The sequence below is a fragment of the Ranitomeya imitator genome, chromosome 3 (assembly GCF_032444005.1).
Source record: "Ranitomeya imitator isolate aRanImi1 chromosome 3, aRanImi1.pri, whole genome shotgun sequence".
Lineage (NCBI taxonomy): Eukaryota > Metazoa > Chordata > Amphibia > Anura > Dendrobatidae > Ranitomeya > Ranitomeya imitator.
The window spans coordinates 556,572,669-556,593,764 of NC_091284.1; the positions used below are offsets into that span (position 1 = coordinate 556,572,669).

The following is a 21,096-nucleotide window of genomic DNA, read 5'->3' on the forward strand; positions in this document are numbered from 1 at the left end:
CGGGTCGGCTTATACTCGAGTATATACGGTAATTATTTGAGAGCAGAGAACAACCTCTCTACACTAACTTGGGTTGGTGGCAAAGCAGTAACCACTTGGGCAACATCTCTGACAATGTCAAGATACAGAGGAATTGCTTGTTGCAATGTTATTTTTGATGAACGGTCAAATTTCTCAATTTCTTTTAGCGCACATGAAAAATTCTGCTGAAATGTACTGGCTGTGTTCTTATCTGCTTATCACTGTTGTTCATAGTTTGATAGAACATATATATTTGAGGGGCACCATTTATAAAATTCATATGAAAGTTCAATTATGAAATATTAATACATTATTTTTTTTAAAGCTGAAGTCGGAGTTGGTACATTTCTACCGACTTCGACTCCACAGCCCTGCTCAAAACGAGCCTTACAATTTTTGTGTATAAGTAAAGGCATTTTTCTGCCCTCACTTCCATAAAGGCCACCTCTATAGAGTGTACGGAGTATTGTGGTCGCATAGAAAGATATTCTACTTTCAGCTTGAAAATTCTGCAGCTCCTTCAGGGTTACCTTTGGTCTCTGTGCTGCCTCTCTGATTAATACCCTTCTTGCTTCTCAAATTGTGAAATGCCACCTAGTTATTGATGTAGCATTTGAAAGGTGATTTTCACTGAGGGTATTATAAGCTGCACAAGTCTTTTTCTAATGTTAGCAAACTCTGGTTAAGTAACAATTTACTTATTTTAATGTTGGACAGAGTTCAGGATACAATTAACCCCTTTACCCCCAAGGGTGGTTTGCACGTTAAAGGGACACTGTCACCTGAATTTGGAGGGAACAATCTTCAGCCATGGAGGCGGGGTTTTTGATTCACCCTTTCCTTACCCACTGGCTTCATGCTGGCTGCAATATTGGATTGAAGTTCATTCTCTGTCCTCCGTAGTCCACGCCTGCACAAGGCAATCTTACCTTGCACAGGCATGTACTATGGAGGACAGATAATGAACTTCAATCCAATATTGCAGCCAGCATGTAGCCAGCGGGTAAGGAAAGGATGAATCAAAAACCCCAAAACCCCGCCTCCATGGCTGAAGATTGTTCCCTCCAAATTCAGGTGACAATGTCCCTTTAATGACGGGCAAATTTTTACAATTCTGACCACTGTTCCTTTATGAGGTTATAACTCTGGAACGCTTCAACGGATCCTGATGATTCTGAGATTGTTTTCTCAAGACATATTGTACTTCATGATAGTGGTAAAATTTCTTTGATATTACCTGCGTTTACTTGTGAAAAAAATGGAAATTTGGCGAAAATTTTGCAATTTTCCAACTTTAAATTTCTATGCCCTTAAATCACAGAGATATGTCACACAAAATACTTAATAAGTAACATTCCCACATGTCAACTTTACATCAGCACAATTTTGGAACCAAACATTTTTTGGGTTAGGGAGTTATAAGGGTTAAAAGTTGACCAGCAATTTCTCATTTTTACACCACCATTTGTTTTTAGGGACCACATCACATTTGAAGTCACTTTGAGGGGTCTATATGATAGAAAATACCGAAGTGTGACACCATTCTAAAAACTGCACATCTCAAGGTGCTCAAAACCACATTCAAGAAGTTTATAAACCCTTCAGGTGTTTCACAGGAATTAAAAAAAAAAAATGAACATTTCACTTTTTTTTTCCACAAAATATTTACTTCAACTCCAATTTGTTTTATTTTACCAAGGGTAAAAGGAGAAATTGGACCCCAAAAGTTGTTGTGCAATTTGTCCTGAGTACGCTGATACCCCGTATGTGGGGGTAAACCACTGTTTGGGCGCATGGCAGAGCTCGGAAGGGAAGGAGCGCTATTTGACTTTTCAATGCAAAATTGACTGGAATTGAGATGGGACGCCATGTTGTGTTTGAAGAGCCACTGATGTGCCTAAACATTGAAACCCCCCCACCAGTGACACCATTTTGGAAAGAAGACCCCCTAAGGAACTTATCTAGATGTGTGGTGAAAACTTTGAAGCTCCAAGTGTTTCACTACAGTTTATAACGCAGAGCCGTGAAAATAAAAATTCTTTTTTTTTTCCACAAAAATTAGTTTTTAGCACACAGTTTTGTATTTTCCCAAGGGTAACAGGAGAAATTGGACCCGAAAAAATGTTGTCCAATTTGTCCTGAGTACGCTGATACCCCATACGTTGGGGTAAATTCCTGTTTTGGCGCATGGGAGAGCTCAGAATTGAAGGAGCACTGTTTAACTTTTTTAACGTAGAATTGGCTGGAATTGAGATCGGACACCATGTCACGTTTGGAGAGCCCCTGATGTGCCTAACAGTGGAAACCCCCTAATTCTAACTGAAACCCTAACCCAAACACACCCCTAACCCCAACCATAAATGTAATCAAACCCTAACTTTAGCCCCAACCCTAACCCTAAATTTAGCCTCAACACAAACCCTAACTTTAGCCCCAACCCTAACCCTAATGGGAAAATGGAAATAAAATACATGTTTTAAAATTGTATTATTTTTCCCTAACTAAGGGGGTGATGAAGGGGGGTTTGATTTACTTTTATAGCGGGGTTTTTTTGCGGATTTTTATGATTGGCAGCCGTCACACACTAAAAGACACTTTTTATTGCGTCTCCACATTTTGAGAGCTATAATTTTTCCATATTTTGGTTCCCAGAGTCATGTTAGGTCTTGTTTTTTGCGGGACAAGTTGACGTTTTTATTGGTACCATTTTCGGCACGTGACATTTTTTTATTGCTTTTTATTCCGATTTTTGTGAAGTAGAATGAACAAAAACCAGCTATTCATGAATTTCTTTTTTGGGGGGGCGCTAATACCGTTCTACGTTTGGTAAAATTCATAAAGCAGTTTTATAAACTATTTTATATATAAATAATAATCTTGCATCGCTTTATTCTGAGGACTATAACTTTTTTATTTTTTCGTTGATGATGCTGTATGGCGGCTCGTTTTTTGCAGGACAAGATGACGTTTTCAGCGGTACCATGGTTATTTCTATCCTTTTTGATCGCGTGTTATTCCATTTTTTGTTTGGCGGTATGATAAAGCGTCGTTTTTTGCGTTTTCTTTTTTCGGTGATCACTGAAGGGGTTAACTAGGGGGACAGTTTTATAGGTCGGGTCGTTACGGACGCGGCGATACTAAATGTGTACTTTTATTGTTTTGTTTTTATTTAGATAAAGAAATGTATTAATTGGAAAAATATATACCGTATATACTCGAGTATAAGCCGACCCGAGTATAAGCCAACCCCCCTAATTTTGCCACAAAAAACTGGGAAAACTTATTGACTCGAGTATAAGCCTAGGGTAGAAAATGCAGCAGCTACCGGTGAATTTCAAAAATAAAAATAGATGCTCCATACCGTTCATTATTGCCCCATAGATGCTCCATATACAACTGTGCTATATAGAATGCTCTGCACCGTTGATTATGGCCCCATAGATGCTCCTTATAATGCTGTGCCATATATAATGCTCTGCACCTTTGATTATGGCCCCATAAATGCTCCTTATAATGTTGTGCCCCATATATGCTCTGCACCTTTGATTATGGCCCCATAGGTGCTCCTTAGAATGCTGTGCCATATATGCTCTGCACCTTTGATTATGGCCCCATAGGTGTTCCTTAGAATGCTGTGCCCCATATATGCTCTGCACCTTTGATTATGGCCCCATAAATGCTCCTTAGAATGCTGTGCCCCATATATGCTCTGCACCTTTGATTATGGCCCCATAGGTGTTCCTTATAATGCTGTGCCCCATATATGCTCTGCACCTTTATGGCCCCATATGTGCTCCTTAGAATGCTGTGCCCCATATATGCTCTGCACCTTTGATTATGGCCCCATAGGTGCTCCTTAGAATGCTGTGCCATATAGGCTCTGCACCTTTGATTATGGCCCCATAGGTGTTCCTTATAATGCTGTGCCATATATGCTCTGCACCTTTGATTATGGCCCCATAGGTGCTCCTTAGAATGCTGTGCCCCATATATGCTCTGCACCTTTGATTATGGCCCCATAAATGCTCCTTAGAATGCTGTGCCCCATATATGCTCTGCACCTTTGATTATGGCCCCATAGGTGTTCCTTATAATGCTGTGCCATATATGCTCTGCACCTTTGATTATGGCCCCATAGGTGCTCCTTAGAATGCTGCCCCATATATGCTCTGCACCTTTCATTATGGCCCCATAGGTGCTCCTTAGAATGCTGCTGGTGCTGCCATAAAAAAAAAAAAAAAATCACATACTCGCCTCTCTTCTCAGGACGCCGGCGCTTTCAATAATTACCTGCTCCTCGTGCGGCTCCGTCTCCAGCACCGACGCTCAGCAGAGGGCGCGCACTGACTACATCACAGCGCCCTCTAACCTGAGCGTCACTGCTAGAGGACGCTGCAGACGGAGCCGTACCGGAGCGAGGAGCAGGTAATTATAGCGCTGCGCTCCCCTTACCTGCTGCGGCGCGGTCCCTGGCTTCTCCGGCGCTGCAGCTTCTTCCTGTAATTGAGCGGTCACATGGCACCGATCATTTACAGCAATGAATATGCGGCTCCTCCCCTATGGGGGTGGAGCCGCCTATTCATTTCTGTAATGAGCGGTGCCATGTGACCGCTCAGTACAGGAAGAATCTGCAGCGCCGGAGAAGCCAGGGACTGCAGGGACCGCGCCGCAGCAGGTAAGTATGATTACACGGCCCCCGCTCTCCCTCCCCTGCTGACACCCGGGTATATGACTCGAGTATAAGCCGAGAGGGGGACTTTCAGCCCAAAAAAATGGGCTGAAAATCTCGGCTTATACTCGAGTATATACGGTATATATTTTTTTTTATTTAGGATTCTTTTTTTAAACTTTGTCCCAGGGGGACATGACTATATAAGTTTATAGCGCTGATCTGACACTTTGCTGCGCACTGTATCAGATCAGCGATCACACAGGCACAGCAGGGAGGCTTCCCGGCTTGGAAGCCACCTCCCTGCAGGACCCAGAAGGCCCCCCGTGGCCATTTTGTATCCGGGCCTGCAGGGAGGAGGTAGGAGACCCTCGGAGCAACGCGATCACATCACGTTGCTCCGAGGGTCTCAGGGAAGCACACAGGGAGCCCCCTCCCTGCGCAATGTTTCCCTGTGCCGCCGGAACGCTGCGATCATCTTTGATCGCAGTGTGTCGGGGGTTAATGTGCCAGGAGCGGTCCATGACCGCTCCTGGCACACAGTGCCTGATGTCAGCTGAGATAGTCAGCTGACACCTGGCCCTGATCGGGCACAGTTCATTTTTAGGTCCCACGATCCTCTCGTGGTGGGCAGACGCTTTGGCAATACCCTTATCACAGTTAGGGAAGAACAAATCTGTTTCCCCCCTCCTCAGGCTGTTGAAGATCAAGGCGGAAGGTGTGCCGGTCATTCTGATAGCACCGGATTGGCCTAGGAGGTCTTGGTTCGCAGAGATTGTCAATCTTCTAGCGGACTCCCCATGGAGGCTCCCAGACAGACCGGATCTTCGGTCCAAAGGATTGATCTGCCACCAGAATTCTCGGTCACTCGATTTAACGGCGTGGCTGTTGAAACCACAGTTCTGAGAGTGTCCAGGTTTTTAGGTCGGGTGATTCAGACCATGGTCCTGGGTCTATTATCGGACTTGGAGTGCCTATTTCAGCTGGTGTGAGTCTAATCACATCTTGCGTATGTGCTTTGCTCTCCCTTTCATTCTGGCGTTTCTCCAGGTTGGACTTGACGCTGGTCTTGCCCTTTGTTCGCTAAGGCTTTGTGCACACGTTGCAGAATTGCGGCGACAATTCCACAACTCCCTGCCACGGGAAATACGCATGCGGAATTGGCATGCGTATTCCCGCTAAACACTAGTGTTTTGCAAGGGTAATTAGCTTGCAGAATGATAGCGTTTTACAAGGGATCTGTAGCATTGCTTGGAAAAATGATTGACAGGTTGGTCACATTTGTCAAACATAGCGTTTGGCAAGTTTGACCAACTTTTTACTATTGATGCTGCCTATGCAGCATCAATAGTAAAAAGATCTAATGTTAAAACTAATAAAAAAATCGTGATATTCTTACCTTTCGGCGGCCCCCGCAGCCTTCCCGATCCCCGCGATGTTCCTGGCAACTCCCATTCCCAGATGACGTACCATCACGCGAGACTGCTATGTCATCACAGGTCATTGTCGCAAGGCATCACTGGGAACAGGTACTGCCGGGAGCATCGCTAAGGCCTGGGCTGGATCCGGGGGCCGCCAGAAGGTTAGTATATAACTTTATTTTAATTCTTTTTTTGAGGCCTGGAGAAGTCTCCTCTCCTCCACCCTGGGTACCAACCGCACATGATCCGCTTACTTTGCGCATGGTGGACATAGCCCCATGCGGGCAGTAAGTGGATCAATACATTCCTATGTGTGCGGAATCGCTGCTGTTCTGCACAAAGAATGAGCATGCTGTGTATTTTTCCGCGATGCGATTCCACCGCGGAAAAATATGCAGCATTAGCACAGCATTGCAGAATCCCATTAAATTCAATGGGTTGTGTTGTGTATACATTTTCGCAAAACGCATACAATCAGCAACGTGTGCACATAGCCTAAAGGGTCAGGTGTCAGCGCTTTCTATTCTTATTCAGAAAAACTTAATTCTCCCACTCTCCAGTCAGAACTTTACTCCAAGGGGTAGCGCATGCGGCGCCCCCGTTCTGGATACCCGTGGGTCCCTGGGACTTCAATCTAGTCCTGGAGGCCCTTAGGAGTTCTCTCTTTGAACCTCTCTGAGAGGTCTGTCTTGGAAGGTGATGTGTCTTGTAGCCATCACCTCCATTCAGGTGTGCCTTGGAATTGGCAGCTTTCCTGTTTCTCCATCAGGACATGGTGGTTTTGCGTCCTCTACCTTCTTTCCTTCCCAAGGTGGTGTCCACCTTTCACCTAAATAAGGATATTGTTCTCACTTCCTTTTGCCCAGCTCCGATTCATCTACTGGAGCGTTCACTGAACAGGTTAGACCTTGTCAGGGCGGTGCTGTTGCTTTTCATGGCTAGGACTGCCCCCTTTAGGAAGACTTACTCTTTGTCATTCCTGGGGCTGCACGTAGAGGCTTGCCGGTCTCCAAGGCTACAATTGCTCACTGGATCTGGACGGCAATTTGAGGCATACCGGTTTAAGCACAGAGCGCCTCCCCCTGGGATTAAGGGGGGATTAAAATGATGAGGTGGCAGTCCAGATGGGTCTCCAAGACAATTGAAGGAAGTTTCCCGCAGAGTTTGTTCTGCCATGACCAGTCATAACCTATATTGGGAGAAACAGCAAATGGGAACCATCGGTGGGACCCCTGGAATGTGCCAACGACATTACTGCATAGGAGATTGGTCTTTGAAACATTTTGTCACAGCTCTAGATATACCTTGTAGCACTTCACCCCCCAGCTGTCTGCGCAAAGATTCATGTAGGTGCCTTTCCTTAAACCCCTTCACGACATGCTCCGTACTAGTACGGCGCATGTCGTGTCTCCCCCTTTGTACGGCGCATGTCGTGTCTCCCCCTTTGATGTGGGCTCCGGTGCTGAGCCCACATCAAAGCCGGGACATGTCAGCTGTTTTGTACAGCTGACATTGTGCCCGCAATAGCAGCGGGTGGAATTGCGATCGATCCGCTATTAACTAGTTAAATGCCACTGTCAAACTCACAACGGAATTTAACAAGCACTTCCGGCCATTGGGCCGCAAATGCGCGCACCGGTGACCCCCCGTCACGTGATCGGGGATCATCGGAGCGTTGGCATAACAACCAGAGGTCTTCTGAAGACCTCCATGATTGTTGATGCCAGATTGCTACCCTGTGGCCGGCGCTCATAGCAATGCAGTAATTCAGCTACATAGGAGTAATCTATGCATCGCTCTTATGTAGCAGACCCGATCCGAGTTGTGCCAGCTTCTAGCCTCCCATGGAGACTATTGAAGCATGGCAAAAGTAAAAAAAAAAGTTAATATATGAAAAATATAAAAGTTTAAATCACTCTCCCTCTCGCCCCATTCAAAATAAAACAAAATCAAACGTACACATATTTGGTATCGTCACGTTCAAAATCGCCCGATCTATCAATAAAAAAAAATTAACCTGATTGCTAAATGGCATAGCGAGAAAATTCAAAACGCCAGAATTACATTTTTAAGGTCGCCGCGACATTGCATTAAAATGCGGTAATGGGCGATCAAAAGAACGTATCTGCACCAAAATGGTATCATTAAAACAGTCAGCTCAGCACGCAAAAAATAAGCCCTCACCCAACCAGAGATCACGAAAAATGGAGACGCTATGGATAACTGAAGATTGCGCAATATTTTTTAGCAAAGTTTGGAATTTTTGTTTCACCACTTACATAAAACAAAAACCTAGACATGTTTGGTGTCTATGAACTCGTAATGACGTGGAGAATCACAGTGGCATGTCCGTTTTAGCATTTAGTGAACCTAGCAAAAAAGCCAAACAAAAACAAAAATGTGGGATTGCACTTATTTTTTGCAATTTCACCACACTTGGAATTTTTTTCCCGTTTTCTAGTACACGACATGGTTTTGCTCAAAAGTACAACTCGTTCCGCAAAAAATAAGCCCTCACATGGCCATATTGATGGAAAAATAAAAAAGTTATGGCTCTAGGAAGAACGGGAGTGAAAAAGGAAAACGCAAAACTGAAAAAAGCTGGGGTCAGAAAGATGATCCTGGAGAGTGAAGAATCCTACAAGAATCCCACCACCATGGCTAAAGTAGCATTGAACAGCTTTGTTGCATGGGTTTAGGAGTGCATTTACATGGTGCCATGCAGTGTAAAATGACCGCCGATCAGTGTTCATTTAATAGCGAGTCTAAACAGAGCTATTGTTCTCGCCATAGAGAGTCCTGCTTAATCAAGATTATGTGCTGCTAAGAATGATGATCATTTAACCCAACAAATGCACGTTTTGCGTGTTAATCAGCTGAGTGGCATCCCGTTTAGACTGCATGATTATGGTCAATAGGGCATTCCTAGGATCATTGGTTCACAATATTCGTGCAGCATAAATGCAGCTTGGACCTTGGGAAATCACAAGACCAGCCATAAACCAAGCAGTAGTCATGCATTCGGACTACTGCTTTATATACACAGACAAGACGAGAACCCCATTTTTATGGTGCTTGAACCCTCTAGGTTCAAGCAACATATTGTAATCCGATTTCTTATATTTTATTCTTCTCCGCGTTTTCCGCAATTAATGCGGCCCGAACCGCTCGGCGCAGAGACCCCGTTCAGGCGGCGTTTTGAAGCCCTCGGTGGGGACAGGTGTGCTATGTATTTTTGGAGTCTATCCGATTTGTAGTTTAAAAAAAAAAAAATCGCATTAAAAAAATTTCCCATAGGAATTCATGGCGACCTTTCCATGACCCCCAACTTGACCTTCCAAAGATGGCAGCTATGCAAATGTACGGTGTCCATTTTAGGACATGATCATTTATCAAAATCAAACATCAGAATAAAGTGACTGACACCCGACTTCGACACCCATACATTTTTTTAATGGTGCTTGAACCCTCTAGTGTTGCAATCATCAGCGGTATGACTCCGTGTACAATTAGTGGACTTACTAGTCCACTAATTGTACAATTTTATTGAGTAAATAGGGACCACTGCACTGCTATAAGAAATGTATGTGACAAGGTTCCCTGATTTCTATAACAAATGTTAGTGGCCTGATTAATGAAAATTGCCTCAGAGTAAAACCATTTTGGTTGTCCATAGCAGCCAGAGGTCAGCTTTCATATTTGAAACTGCTGAGGTAAAATGAAAGCTGACCTCTGATTGGTTGTCGGCGCAACTAGAGCTGTCTGTCAGGCAGTTTCACTGTGTGCGGCCTGTTCTTCCTAATCTGCTAGTCACCTTCTAATCTAACTTTACTTTCTTACAGTTGACACCTGATACACTGCTGTAAAGCTGGCAGCGCTGTTCAAGCACCATGTATTTCCTTCAGGAAATGCCCATCTAATTTATCTTTGAACTCTATTTTTACCAATTCTCCTAACTGTTTAACAGCTGGTATCGTATGTATTCGAGCATGTGTGGCTTACCACTTAAGTCTTTACAGGAAGCGAATAGATTCTATTTTTAAAAAAAAGTCCAAAATGACAGAAGATTTTTTACTTTTGTTTGAAACAACTGTAACCTAGAACTGTAGGTCTTGTACATAAGTAAAAATCACCAAATTTAAAGACAACAGAGCTTTTCACTGGATATTATCTTACTTTCCTGTGAAGATTTTCTAAAATTGCATACAAACTGTGTATTTAGAACAATGCATTAGAAGCTCTGACAACATTTCAAAGGACTCTTTACAAAGTGGAGACAAATGAAATCTAATTGCAGGCACTTATCACCATGGGCAAGTGGGTGTCACTGGGCACTGCTCATCTACAATTAAAGATCTTGTCCGGAACTTTAACATTGATGGCCTGTCGTTAGGATAGGTCCTCAATGTCTGATGGGTGGGGTGTGAGACCTGGTATCACCACCGATCAGCTGTTCCCAATGACGGACGGAAGTGCTCAGTTGCGGACCTGTAGAGCACAACTTCGTCAACTGTATAGTGGTGACGACCAGGTACTGCACATCTGCCCACTATGGATTCAAATTGGGGTATACAGTACCCAGCTGAGGCCACTATATAGTTAACGGAGCTGCGCATTTCTGATGTCCACAGACACAGATGTCGCACCCCCACTAATCAGCCGTTAATACCCCATCCTAAGGACAGGTCATCAATGTTAACATCTTGGACAACCCCTTTAATGCCTTTCATTTCTTTCCATTATTATTATTATTATTAGAGCACCCATATGTAACTGTGTAGCCTAATAGTGTTCAGATGTGATTGGATTTTCTTCCTGTCATTTTGTGAATGTTCCATCTTCTGCCTGAAATTCAGTGCTCTTTTTTGGTAAAGGGTTAAACAAAAATCTGGAGTCTTCAATACCAGTTCCTCCTTCCAGGAAAATACAGTGTTGCATGGTTTCCCTATGGTTACTGCATAGGAACAAGTGTCTTTTGTGCATTCCAGTGCCAGCCCTATGCATAAAGCAGTCCCTTGTTCACAACAAGCAGATTAGGTTTCAAAGAGCTTGTTAAAAGCAGTCCCAACTTCCGAAATCATGTCAGTCGTGGTCATGGAACGGCCATATTTCTGAAACGCTTGATGATTGCACTGCCTTGTAAGAGAACAGGCTCCGAATGCTGCCACCACAAAAGGATTCTGACTGCAACAGAATAAAATCAAAGGATTAAAATCCATCTGTAAAACATACAGGTCTGGAAAGATATAATGGGAAAATGGGTACAAAAAAAAACTTCACACCATGTAGTATAAAGAAGATACTAAGGGAATGGTTCAGTTGTAAATGAAGGTGAAAATGGCACAAACTTTTATAAAGCATCATTAATGGATCATTTCTGAAATGTTTGGTATATTCATGAAAATATGCAAACATTTTTAAGCGAGCCTATGGCAGGTCGGGTAGGGTGACAAATATTCTTAACAGTGGCATTATAGGGATGCTGTGTATTTGTATTTTGTTCTGCCCGATCCTTTTCAGACTTCATTCACACCTCTATATGGACACATTTTATGCAAAACCTGACTGGATTCTGTGTGACACATCTGCAAGGAGCTTGTTTCCTCTAACACTCCAAATACACAGTGCAGATGGCTGGCATCGATATGTGACACGTGGGAATGAAGCCGCGTCATGTCACAAGCAGGAGCCAGGGCGACCAAAATGTACGCCGCACACCCCTTACACTGGGAAAGAATACAGACGGACACCAGGGCCGTTACTGCGAGTACTGCTTGATTCTGGATAACTAGCCTGTACAACATATATTACTGTAAAGTTCTATCAAGTTGGTAAATGGTGGAGTCCAGATAATTAAGGATTACTAAAACTGATTCAAATCAGTGCAAAGATGGTAAAGTAAATGATTTGCCAGTCCATTGTGACAGGGAAATTACATGACAAGCTTTGATTTGACAAAACATACCCATTTATTTTTTCTGGTCCAGCAAGAAATGCCCAGTGTACCAAGACGCCAAGGGAACCAGCTAAGAGATCACCCTGTCCTCCGCAGCGCCGGCTGCTACCTTCATGATTGCACACTAAAACTTTAAATACAAAAGAAGTGAATTAGAATTTGGCTTAATTCAAATTTTATGTTTTTTTCTCATCTTATATTTCACTCCCTTATGGGGACTTGAACCTGTGATAGTTTGATCGCTTGTACTATGTACAGCAACAAAACATGACAGGCACAAAAAACCTTCCGTAGACCCCGGCTGTCATAGAAACTAGTGATGAGCGAATATACTCTTTGTTCGGATTTTCCCCGAGTATTTATGACTGCTCGGAGATTTAATTTTCCTTGCCTCAGCTGGATGATTTATGGCTGTTAGCCAGGCTGAGCACATGTGGGGGTTGCCTGGTTGCTAGGGAATCCCCACATGTATTCAAGCTGTCTAGTAGCTGCATATCATCCAGCTGCGGCAAGGAAAACTAAATCTCCGAGCAGTCACAAATACTCGGAGACCACCCGAGCGTGCTCTGGAAAACCCGAGCAAGGAGTATACTCGCTCATCACTAATAGAAACCCATCGGCTCCCCACAATCACATCACAGTGAAGAAATGATCAGGCTAGATTGCACTGATCGACGGCAAAATGCTGCAGTCAATGATTCACAGTAGCATTTAAGAGATTAACAGCAGCTATTGGCAGCAGCACCTGCCACTGCTATTAAAAGGCATACATTGGCGGTGTAGTATAGCCGGCATCTACCCGGTGTGGAGTACCCAGACATGCTCTATGAAGTAATAGTACATCATAGAGCTTTAAAGGGTTATTCCCATTTACAAGATCCTATCCCACCCAATATGTAATAGGTGTAATAATATTATCAAATGCCTCCAAACAGAAATGTAGTATAGTTTTCTGATTCGCTATGTCTCTTTCCTCATGTGCAGAACCTTAGGTATCTATGGTTACGACCACTGATATAGTGACAGCTGGTTGCTAGTGGTCGTAACCATGGATACCTAAGGTCCTGCAATGCCTGCACATGAGTAAAGAGACATAGCGAATCAGAAAAACTATAATGTATTTCGAACTGGGGATATTGGCTAACATTATTACTGCACCTATTACATATTGCGATGGGATCTTGGGGACAGGAATACCCCTTTAAGGAATCTGCTTATGTTTCCATTGATGATATTGAAACTACTACAAATACACATTTTCCATATTATAACATTAATAACCACAATGCCAATACATGACCTCAATATATTCTGCACGAAAACTAAGGTATAAGAATGTGAACCGGAGAAATAGCAGCCATATTCCTAACATTGCTTTTATCATCCCTCACTTGCTTGGATGATTGTATCAGTGCCATTTATCTAAGTGGATATTACATACTAGATGGTGGCCCGATTCTAACACATCGGGTATTCTAGAATATGTATTTATGTATGTATATACCAGCCACATAGTATATAGCACAGGCCACGTAGTATATAGGAGCCATGTAGTATAGAGCAGACAAATACTACGTGGCCTGTGCTATATACTATGTGGCTGCTATATACATATATATTGCGTAGCCTGTATTAACGCATTGGGTATTCTGCAATATGTAACAGTAGCCACGCAGTATATAACACAGCCACGTACTATATAACACAGCCCACGGAGTATATAGCAGCCACGCAGTATATAACACAGGCAACGCAGTATATAACACTGGCCACGTAATATATAGAACAGCCCATGCAGTATATAGCAGCCACGTAGTATATAACACTGCCCACGCAGTATATAGCAGCCATGTACAGTCATGGACAAAAATTTTGAGAATGAGACAAATATTAATTTTTCCAAAGTCTACTGCTTCATTTTTTCTAATAGCAATTTGCATATACTCCTGAATGTCAGTGATCAGCTTAACAGCAATTACTGTACTTACAAAGTCAATATTTGCCCAATAAATGAACTTTAACCCCCAAAACACATTTCAACATCATTGCAGTCCTGCCTTAAAGGGAACCTGTCACCTGAATTTGGCGGGACCAGTTTTGGGTCATATGGGCGGAGTTTTCAGGTGTTTGATTCACCCTTTCCTTACCCGCTGGCTGCATGCTGGCCGGAATATTGGATTGAAGTTCATTTTCTGTCCTCCGTAGTACACGCCTGCGCAAAGCAAGATTACCTTGCACAGGCGTGTACTACGGAGGACAGAGAATGAACTTCAATCCAATATTGCAGCCAGCATGCAGCCAGCGGGTAAGGAAAGGGTGAATCAAACACCTGAAAACTCCGCCCATATGACCCAAAACTGGTCCCGCCAAATTCAGGTGACAGGTTCCCTTTAAAAGGAGCAGCTAACTTCGTTTTAGTGATTGATCCATTAACACAGGTGTGGGTGTTGATGAGGACAGGGCTGGCAATCAGTCATGATTAAGAATGACATCACTGGACACTTTAAAAGGAGGCTGGTGCTTGGTATCATTGTTTCTCTTCAGTTAACCATGGTTATCTCTAAAGAAACATGTGCAGCCATCATTGCACTGCACAAAAATGGCCTAACAGGGAAGAGTATCGCAGCTACAAAAGATTGCACCTCAGTCAACAATCAATCGCATCATCAAGAACTTCAAGGAGAGAGCTTCCATTGTTGTCAAAAAGGCTCCAGGGCGCCCAAGAAAGACCAGCAAGCGCCAGGACCGTATCTTAAAACTGTTTCAGCTGCGGGATCGGACTACCAGCAGTGCCGAGCTTGCTCAGGAATGGCAGCAGGCTGGTGTGAGAGCTTCTGCACGCACTGTGAGGCGGAGACTCTTTGAGCAAGGCCTGGTTTCAAGGAGGGCAGCAAAGAAGGCACTTCTCTCCAGAAAAAACATCAGGGACCGACTGATATTCTGCAAAAGGTACAGTGAGTGGACTGCTGAGGACTGGGGCAAAGTCATTTTCTCTGATGAATCCCCTTTTCGATTGTTTGGGACATCTGGAAAACAGCTTATTCGGAGAAGAAGAGGTGAGCGCTCCCACCAGTCTTGTCTCATGCCAACTGTAAAGCATCCTGAAACCATTCATGTGTGGGGTTGCTTCTCAGCCAAGGGAATCGGCTCACTCACAGTCTTGCCTAAAAACACAGCCATGAATAAAGACTGGTACCAGAATGTCCTCCAAGAGCAACTTCCCCCAACCGTCCAAGAGCAGTTTGGCGCCCAACAATGCCTTTTCCAGCATGATGGAGCACCTTGCCATAAAGCAAAGGTGATAACTAAATGGCTCATGGAACAAAACATAGAGATTTTAGGTCCATGGCCTGGAAACTCCCCAGATCTTAATCCCATTGAGAACTTGTGGTCAATCATCAAGAGACAGGTGGACAAACAAAAACCAACAAATTCTGGCAAAATGCAAGCATTGATTATGCAAGAATGGACTGCTATCAGTCAGGATTTGGTCCAGAAGTTGATTGAGAGCATACCAGGGAGAATTGCAGAGGTCTTGAAGAAGAAGGGTCAACACTGCAAATATTGACTTGCTGCATTAACTCATTCTAACTGTCAATATAACCTATTGGTACTCATAATATTTCTGTATGTGATATAAACATCAGACAAACACTAATAAAAAGGGCAGCAGATCATGTGAAAATATAATTTTGGTGTCATTCTCAAAAATTTTGGCCATGACTGTAGTATATAACACAGCCCACGCAGTATATAACAGTGGCCACATAGTATATAACATTGCATATAGCAGCCACGCAGGATCTAACACAGCCCACGTAGTATACAGCAGTGTAGGCATCATATCCCTGTTAAAAAAAAAATAATTAATATAGTTATATACTCACCCCTGGGATCCACCGAAGCTCCGGCGATACGCGCACAGCTGCTGCCATCTTCCGTTCCCAGGATGCATTGCAAAATTACCCAGATGACTTAGGCTACTTTAACATTTGCGGTTAAGTCCATAGCGTATGGTCCACAACCGCAAACACATGCAAACGTCTTAACATAGCGTTTTTTATCCACATCAGCTTACACATGATGGTAAAAAAAAAACGCAGCTTTTGCATGCGTTTTACATGTGTTTGCGCTTTTTATGCGCATGCGTTTGGTATTTCCAGGAGGGTGTGTCTTTAATGGGCATGTCTAAAATCAGTTCCTGGACATGCGCAGTCCGAAGTACGCAAGCACATCAAACGCATGCGTACGCAAAGACATGTGTACGTATGCGTTCCCATAGACAGTAATGCGTTTTTTTGCCGCATTCCTTGCGCTAACAACTGCATACGTTTCTAGGCGGAAAACTGACGCCTCTAAAATTATTACATGCTGCGTTTACCACGCCAAACCGCAGAGGACGAAACGACGCATGCGTCGTCAAACGCGGCAAAACGCAACCGATCGCAGACACATGCGTCCCTAATGTTAAACATAGGAAAACACAACGCATGCGGATAATTGCGGAAGAAACGCTGCGTACACAACCGCAAATGTGAAACCGGCCTTAGCGGCTAAGTCTTCTGGGTAATTTCGCAATGCATCTCTGGGAACGGAAGATGGCGGCAGGCGCGAGTGCATCGTCGGTCTACGGAGGGTAAGTATAGCAGGTTTTTGTTTTTTATTATTTTTAACACTACATTTTTTTTTACTATTGATGCCGCATAGGCAGCATCAATAGTAAAAAGTTGGGGACACACAGGGTTAATAGCAGCGGTTACGGAGTGCGTTACCCGCGGCATAATGCGGTCCGTTACCACCGGCATTAACCCTGTGTGAGCGGTGACTGGAGGGGAGTATGCGGGCGCCGGGCATTGACTGGGGGACATGTTGGTAAGGAGCCATTATGTTCCTGCTCCTACCAATGTTTTTGGTACCATTGGTCCTCGCCCTGGTTGTACACCGTGTGGGCACTGTCTTGCCTGCGCCAATGTCCTACGCTGCTCTCAGTTCACCTCTAGTGATGGGTTAAAAGAATTTCAAATCAGGCAGCGCATAACCTGTGGGACCACTAACGTCATCTATTATGCCACGTGCCCTTGTGCTAAGATATACGTGGGTCTCACTACCCGCGAACTTCGTGTTCGTGTGCGTGAGCATGTGCGGGACATTGGCGCGGCCAGGACAGTTTCCCCCACGGTGGAACTAAAAACCATTCCCCGTCATTTTAAGTTACATCATAACTGTGATGGGAGGTTACTCACAGTTAGGGGGATAGATGTACTTCATCTGGGTATTAGAGGCGGGGACAATAAAAAACGCCTTGCCCAGATTGAAACTAAGTGGATCGTCCTCCTGGACACTTTGACCCCTCGTGGTCTTAACGAATCTTTGAGTTTCGCCCCGTACCTTTGATTTGGTTATTTATTCCTTGGTCCCCTGTTTTTCTATCTCCACGTATTTCTTACTTGCTGCATACCGCCATGTCAGTCTGGATTTCTTTGTGTTTTTAATATTGTTTTTAATTCTTGATTTTTTTCTTTTTCATCAGTAATGTCCTTTATTGGTCCTCCTCCTTCGCCCCGTGTGGACCCAGCTTATCCATCTGTATGGTCGTACCAACGAAGCGTCGCCTGCATATTTATATTCATATATTTATATTGTCATACATCTGTTTGTCGCTATATTACTTACTTCATGTCGGCAAGTGGTGTTTTGCTTACAGGTCGCTTTTCTATGTATGTATAATGATCCTTGTGTAGGCGATATTGTTTGTTTGTCATATGTGTATGGTGCCCTTTTGTGTTATGCTGCCCACTTTGCGGCAGTAGACTGGTCCCCCTGAAGGATATAAATCCTCTCACTACTGATTCATATGTTGGTGGGGTGGCTGCCGCTGTCTTGGGCAGGGTACTCGCGGCACTGGGCAATCATTGGTGGCAGTGCGCATCGCGCTGTGTACGTCCGGCTTTGGGGTGTGGGCGGGCGTCTCTATGGCTACGTGCGGTGGCTCCGGGATTATCTCCCGGCGCCTGCGCGCTTGGTTTGACGCCCTGCCCCCACTTCCTTATCTGGCCGTCGCAGTGCGCATGCGCCGCACATACCATCACGATTGGTCCACCCTGCACATGTGATCTGGGTCACGGGGGGTTATATACAGGTCCTAGTTGTGCCATTACTATACTCCCTTGAGGAAGCGGCGTGTTAGCGCTGCGAAACGCGCGTCGGGGGTCTCTATTCCTGGCTGGTTACCCCTCTGCACCCCTGTGCACTTACTCTGGTGAGTCCATGTTGGTAGGGCATTATTATATTATCCTATTTACATGCAGAGGTAGCCCATTTGGGCTCTGCTTTATTGCAGATAGATCTATTACTCTGCCCTACCCTGGTCCTGCCGTGCCTTTATAGCGCTGCTGGGGAGTACATGGTGTACTTTACCCACTACATGTGGAATTCCCCCTGCAGCATTTTTCAGGGGTTATTTGGAGTAACTGTCCCCCTTCTCTTGCTGTTCATTGGTAAATATATATACTGTGATTTATTACTGATTTTTAATGATTTTTATGCACTAATAAAGATTTAATATTATATATATTGTCCATGGTATGCTCCTTTTTTCTCCTATTTTTGACATTGACTGCGGGGAGTAAGGAGCGGCCATTTTCTTCCGGACTGTGCCCGTCGCTGATTAGTCGTAGCTGTTTTGCTGCGACCAATCAGTGACTTGGATTTCCATGACAGACAGAGGCCGCGACCAATGAATATCCGTGACAGACAAACGGAAGTGACCCTTACACAATTATATAGTAGATGTTACGATAATGCTCCTTGCTATATTCTCGTTTTACCAGTAGGTGCACAAACCTTTATCCCCGTCTGAAATTAGATCCCACTCTCCTTTCTGAACAATGGTAATATTGCCCATTGCTTGGCTGAGCCGGAGTACACTTCCATGCTGATCGCTAGTATCCACTGGCTCAGTGAGCTGCAAATAGAAAAGAAACTTCTCAGCCTTTCTGATTTTCATTCACTCTTTACAGGAGTTAAATTAAAAGATACAAAATTAATGTTTGCTTTCTTGCAGAACAGCACACAACACATCCAGATCTACTAAGCGCAAAAAAGCATTTAATGAGCATGCATTTACAATGCCATTGTCTCATGGTAAGCCATCGCTGGGCTCCCTAGGTCCAAATGATATCGCCTGCAGCTAACAGAGCATATTACCTCCTCTCACCAGTGCACATGCAGAACATTTCCCATTAGCTTGTGTAAGAATGATTATTATTTTGTAATACCATCAGCTCAGTGTAATGATCGCCCCTGGTTTCAGCAGGCAGTCAGAATCCTACCTGCCATATAATTAAATGGAATCTGTCAGTAGGATAAACCAAAGACGATTCCTTGATATCTGCACTGTGATGCCTTATTCCAAAAGAAATCCAGGTTTTTCTCATACGCTAACGAGCTGTTAACTATGGGCAGGACACCGATATTTATGAGAATCTGCCAAGAGTTTATTGTAAATGAAAGGGGGCATTACCAGTGTGAGTCATGTAATCACACATTAATCTGCAGTACAGCAGAGCTAACAGTACAGCAGAAGTGACCTGTGTCATTACAAACATGGCAGCAGCACTTGTCCTCTCGGTGCTGGCAGCCCTGCTGCAGAGCTGGGTCTGATTATAACGTAGCATTGCAGAACTTACATGGTACAGCAGAGCTGAACTTTTATCTGATTGCAAACATACTTGCAGTGATGTCAGCTCTGCTGTACTGCCCCGCCACCCCCCACACTGGCTGCCTGTGAGATGGAAGGTGAAGCACTATCAGAGGAACCTGCAGTACAACTGTGTTCGCACAACAGAAATGAACGCTGTCTCATTAGTCTGTGACACTGTGTTCGTTCTGATCTCACGGAAGAGCTGTGCATCAATCATTACATTTATCTCACTGGTAAAGACCACTTTCATTTATAATACGACCTGGAAGCAGATTCTCTTGCAGATCAGTGTCCGGCCCATAGGTCTTAACAGCTCATTCACAAATCAGAAAGACAAGGCTTTCTGTGGAATAAGGCATCGGATGGCAGATATCAATGTATTATTGTATTCAGCTTCCCATGACCTACTGAAAGATTTCCATTAATGCTGCCCGATCCAAAGCCAGCATGAACCGAAAACCGGCCACCTCACTACAAACATCTATGCACCGAAATGGGGAAAAGGTGACCGAAAACATTAGTCACAGGGACACGCATCCTCTGGCTTGTCACCAGCCACCTCTGCTCCCACCTTTGTCACTAGCTTTAGTTACCATGTTTCTCCGAGTCGCCTTAGCGTTTCAGAGTGACACATACAGGTGTGTAATGGAGGTCTGCGTCTGATTCACACTGCCTGTGGATACATAAAGCATGTGGCAGGTTCCTAATTTTCTGGCTATATATACATCTTTATAAAACTGTGGACCTCCATAGTATAAAAAAATGGGGTCCGAAGCCATCATATTGTAGGTGGTAAAAAGATCTGGGGGAGTTGTTTAACAATCAGCCATATCACTGGAGCCCACTGGGTACCACCAGAACATCTCTGACCCTTCAAGGCATGGACTCCAGAAGACTTCTCAAGATGTCCTGTGGTATCTAACACCAAGATGATAGAGGTTAGCCTCTGTACTATGCTGCCCTCCGGTACAGGTGGCAGGACACCTAAGACAGCCACTTTAAGGATCAGTCCATGGACTTCTTTTCCTAGTAGCACCACTTACATTTATCTCTCACTTCTTGAGGCCAAGATCCTTGGGAATCATATAATCAATCGAATGTACTATTTCTCTAGAAGCAGAATCTATCTAACATTTACAGTTACATGACGAAGCATGGTCACTCTGAATATATTTACCACCGCTTCATACAGCCGACTGAACTCCATGAAGTTTGGGGTGAGGACAGCCCTCTGATAGCCTTGAATAACAGAAGGTTGTTGGGCAATCAGCCAAAGTCCATCCTAAAAGACAGGGCAACATATACTTAGTGCCAGATACAATCTAAA

The 21,096-nt window shown here is 44.1% G+C and overlaps 2 protein-coding genes across 5 annotated transcripts in view; one reads left to right on the forward strand and one right to left on the reverse strand.

The window, feature by feature from the left end:
* CARS2 (cysteinyl-tRNA synthetase 2, mitochondrial) overlaps positions 1-18,636 on the forward strand; it is a 123,170-nt gene extending 104,534 nt beyond the window's left edge. The window contains exon 15 of the mRNA XM_069757926.1: positions 17,598-18,636. Coding sequence (XP_069614027.1) covers positions 17,598-17,600 — 3 coding nt within the window. The 3' untranslated portion in view covers positions 17,601-18,636. The remainder of the gene's footprint in view (positions 1-17,597) is intronic.
* Positions 10,162-21,096, reverse strand: part of NAXD (NAD(P)HX dehydratase) — a 52,420-nt gene continuing 41,485 nt past the window's right edge. For all 4 annotated transcript variants that reach the window (XM_069757922.1, XM_069757923.1, XM_069757921.1 and 1 more), the window contains 4 exons: positions 20,947-21,051; positions 18,911-19,031; positions 12,077-12,197; positions 10,162-11,295 (listed from right to left, as the gene is read on the reverse strand). In XM_069757922.1, coding sequence (XP_069614023.1) covers positions 11,145-11,295; positions 12,077-12,197; positions 18,911-19,031; positions 20,947-21,051 — 498 coding nt within the window. In that variant the 3' untranslated portion in view covers positions 10,162-11,144. The remainder of the gene's footprint in view (positions 11,296-12,076; positions 12,198-18,910; positions 19,032-20,946; positions 21,052-21,096) is intronic.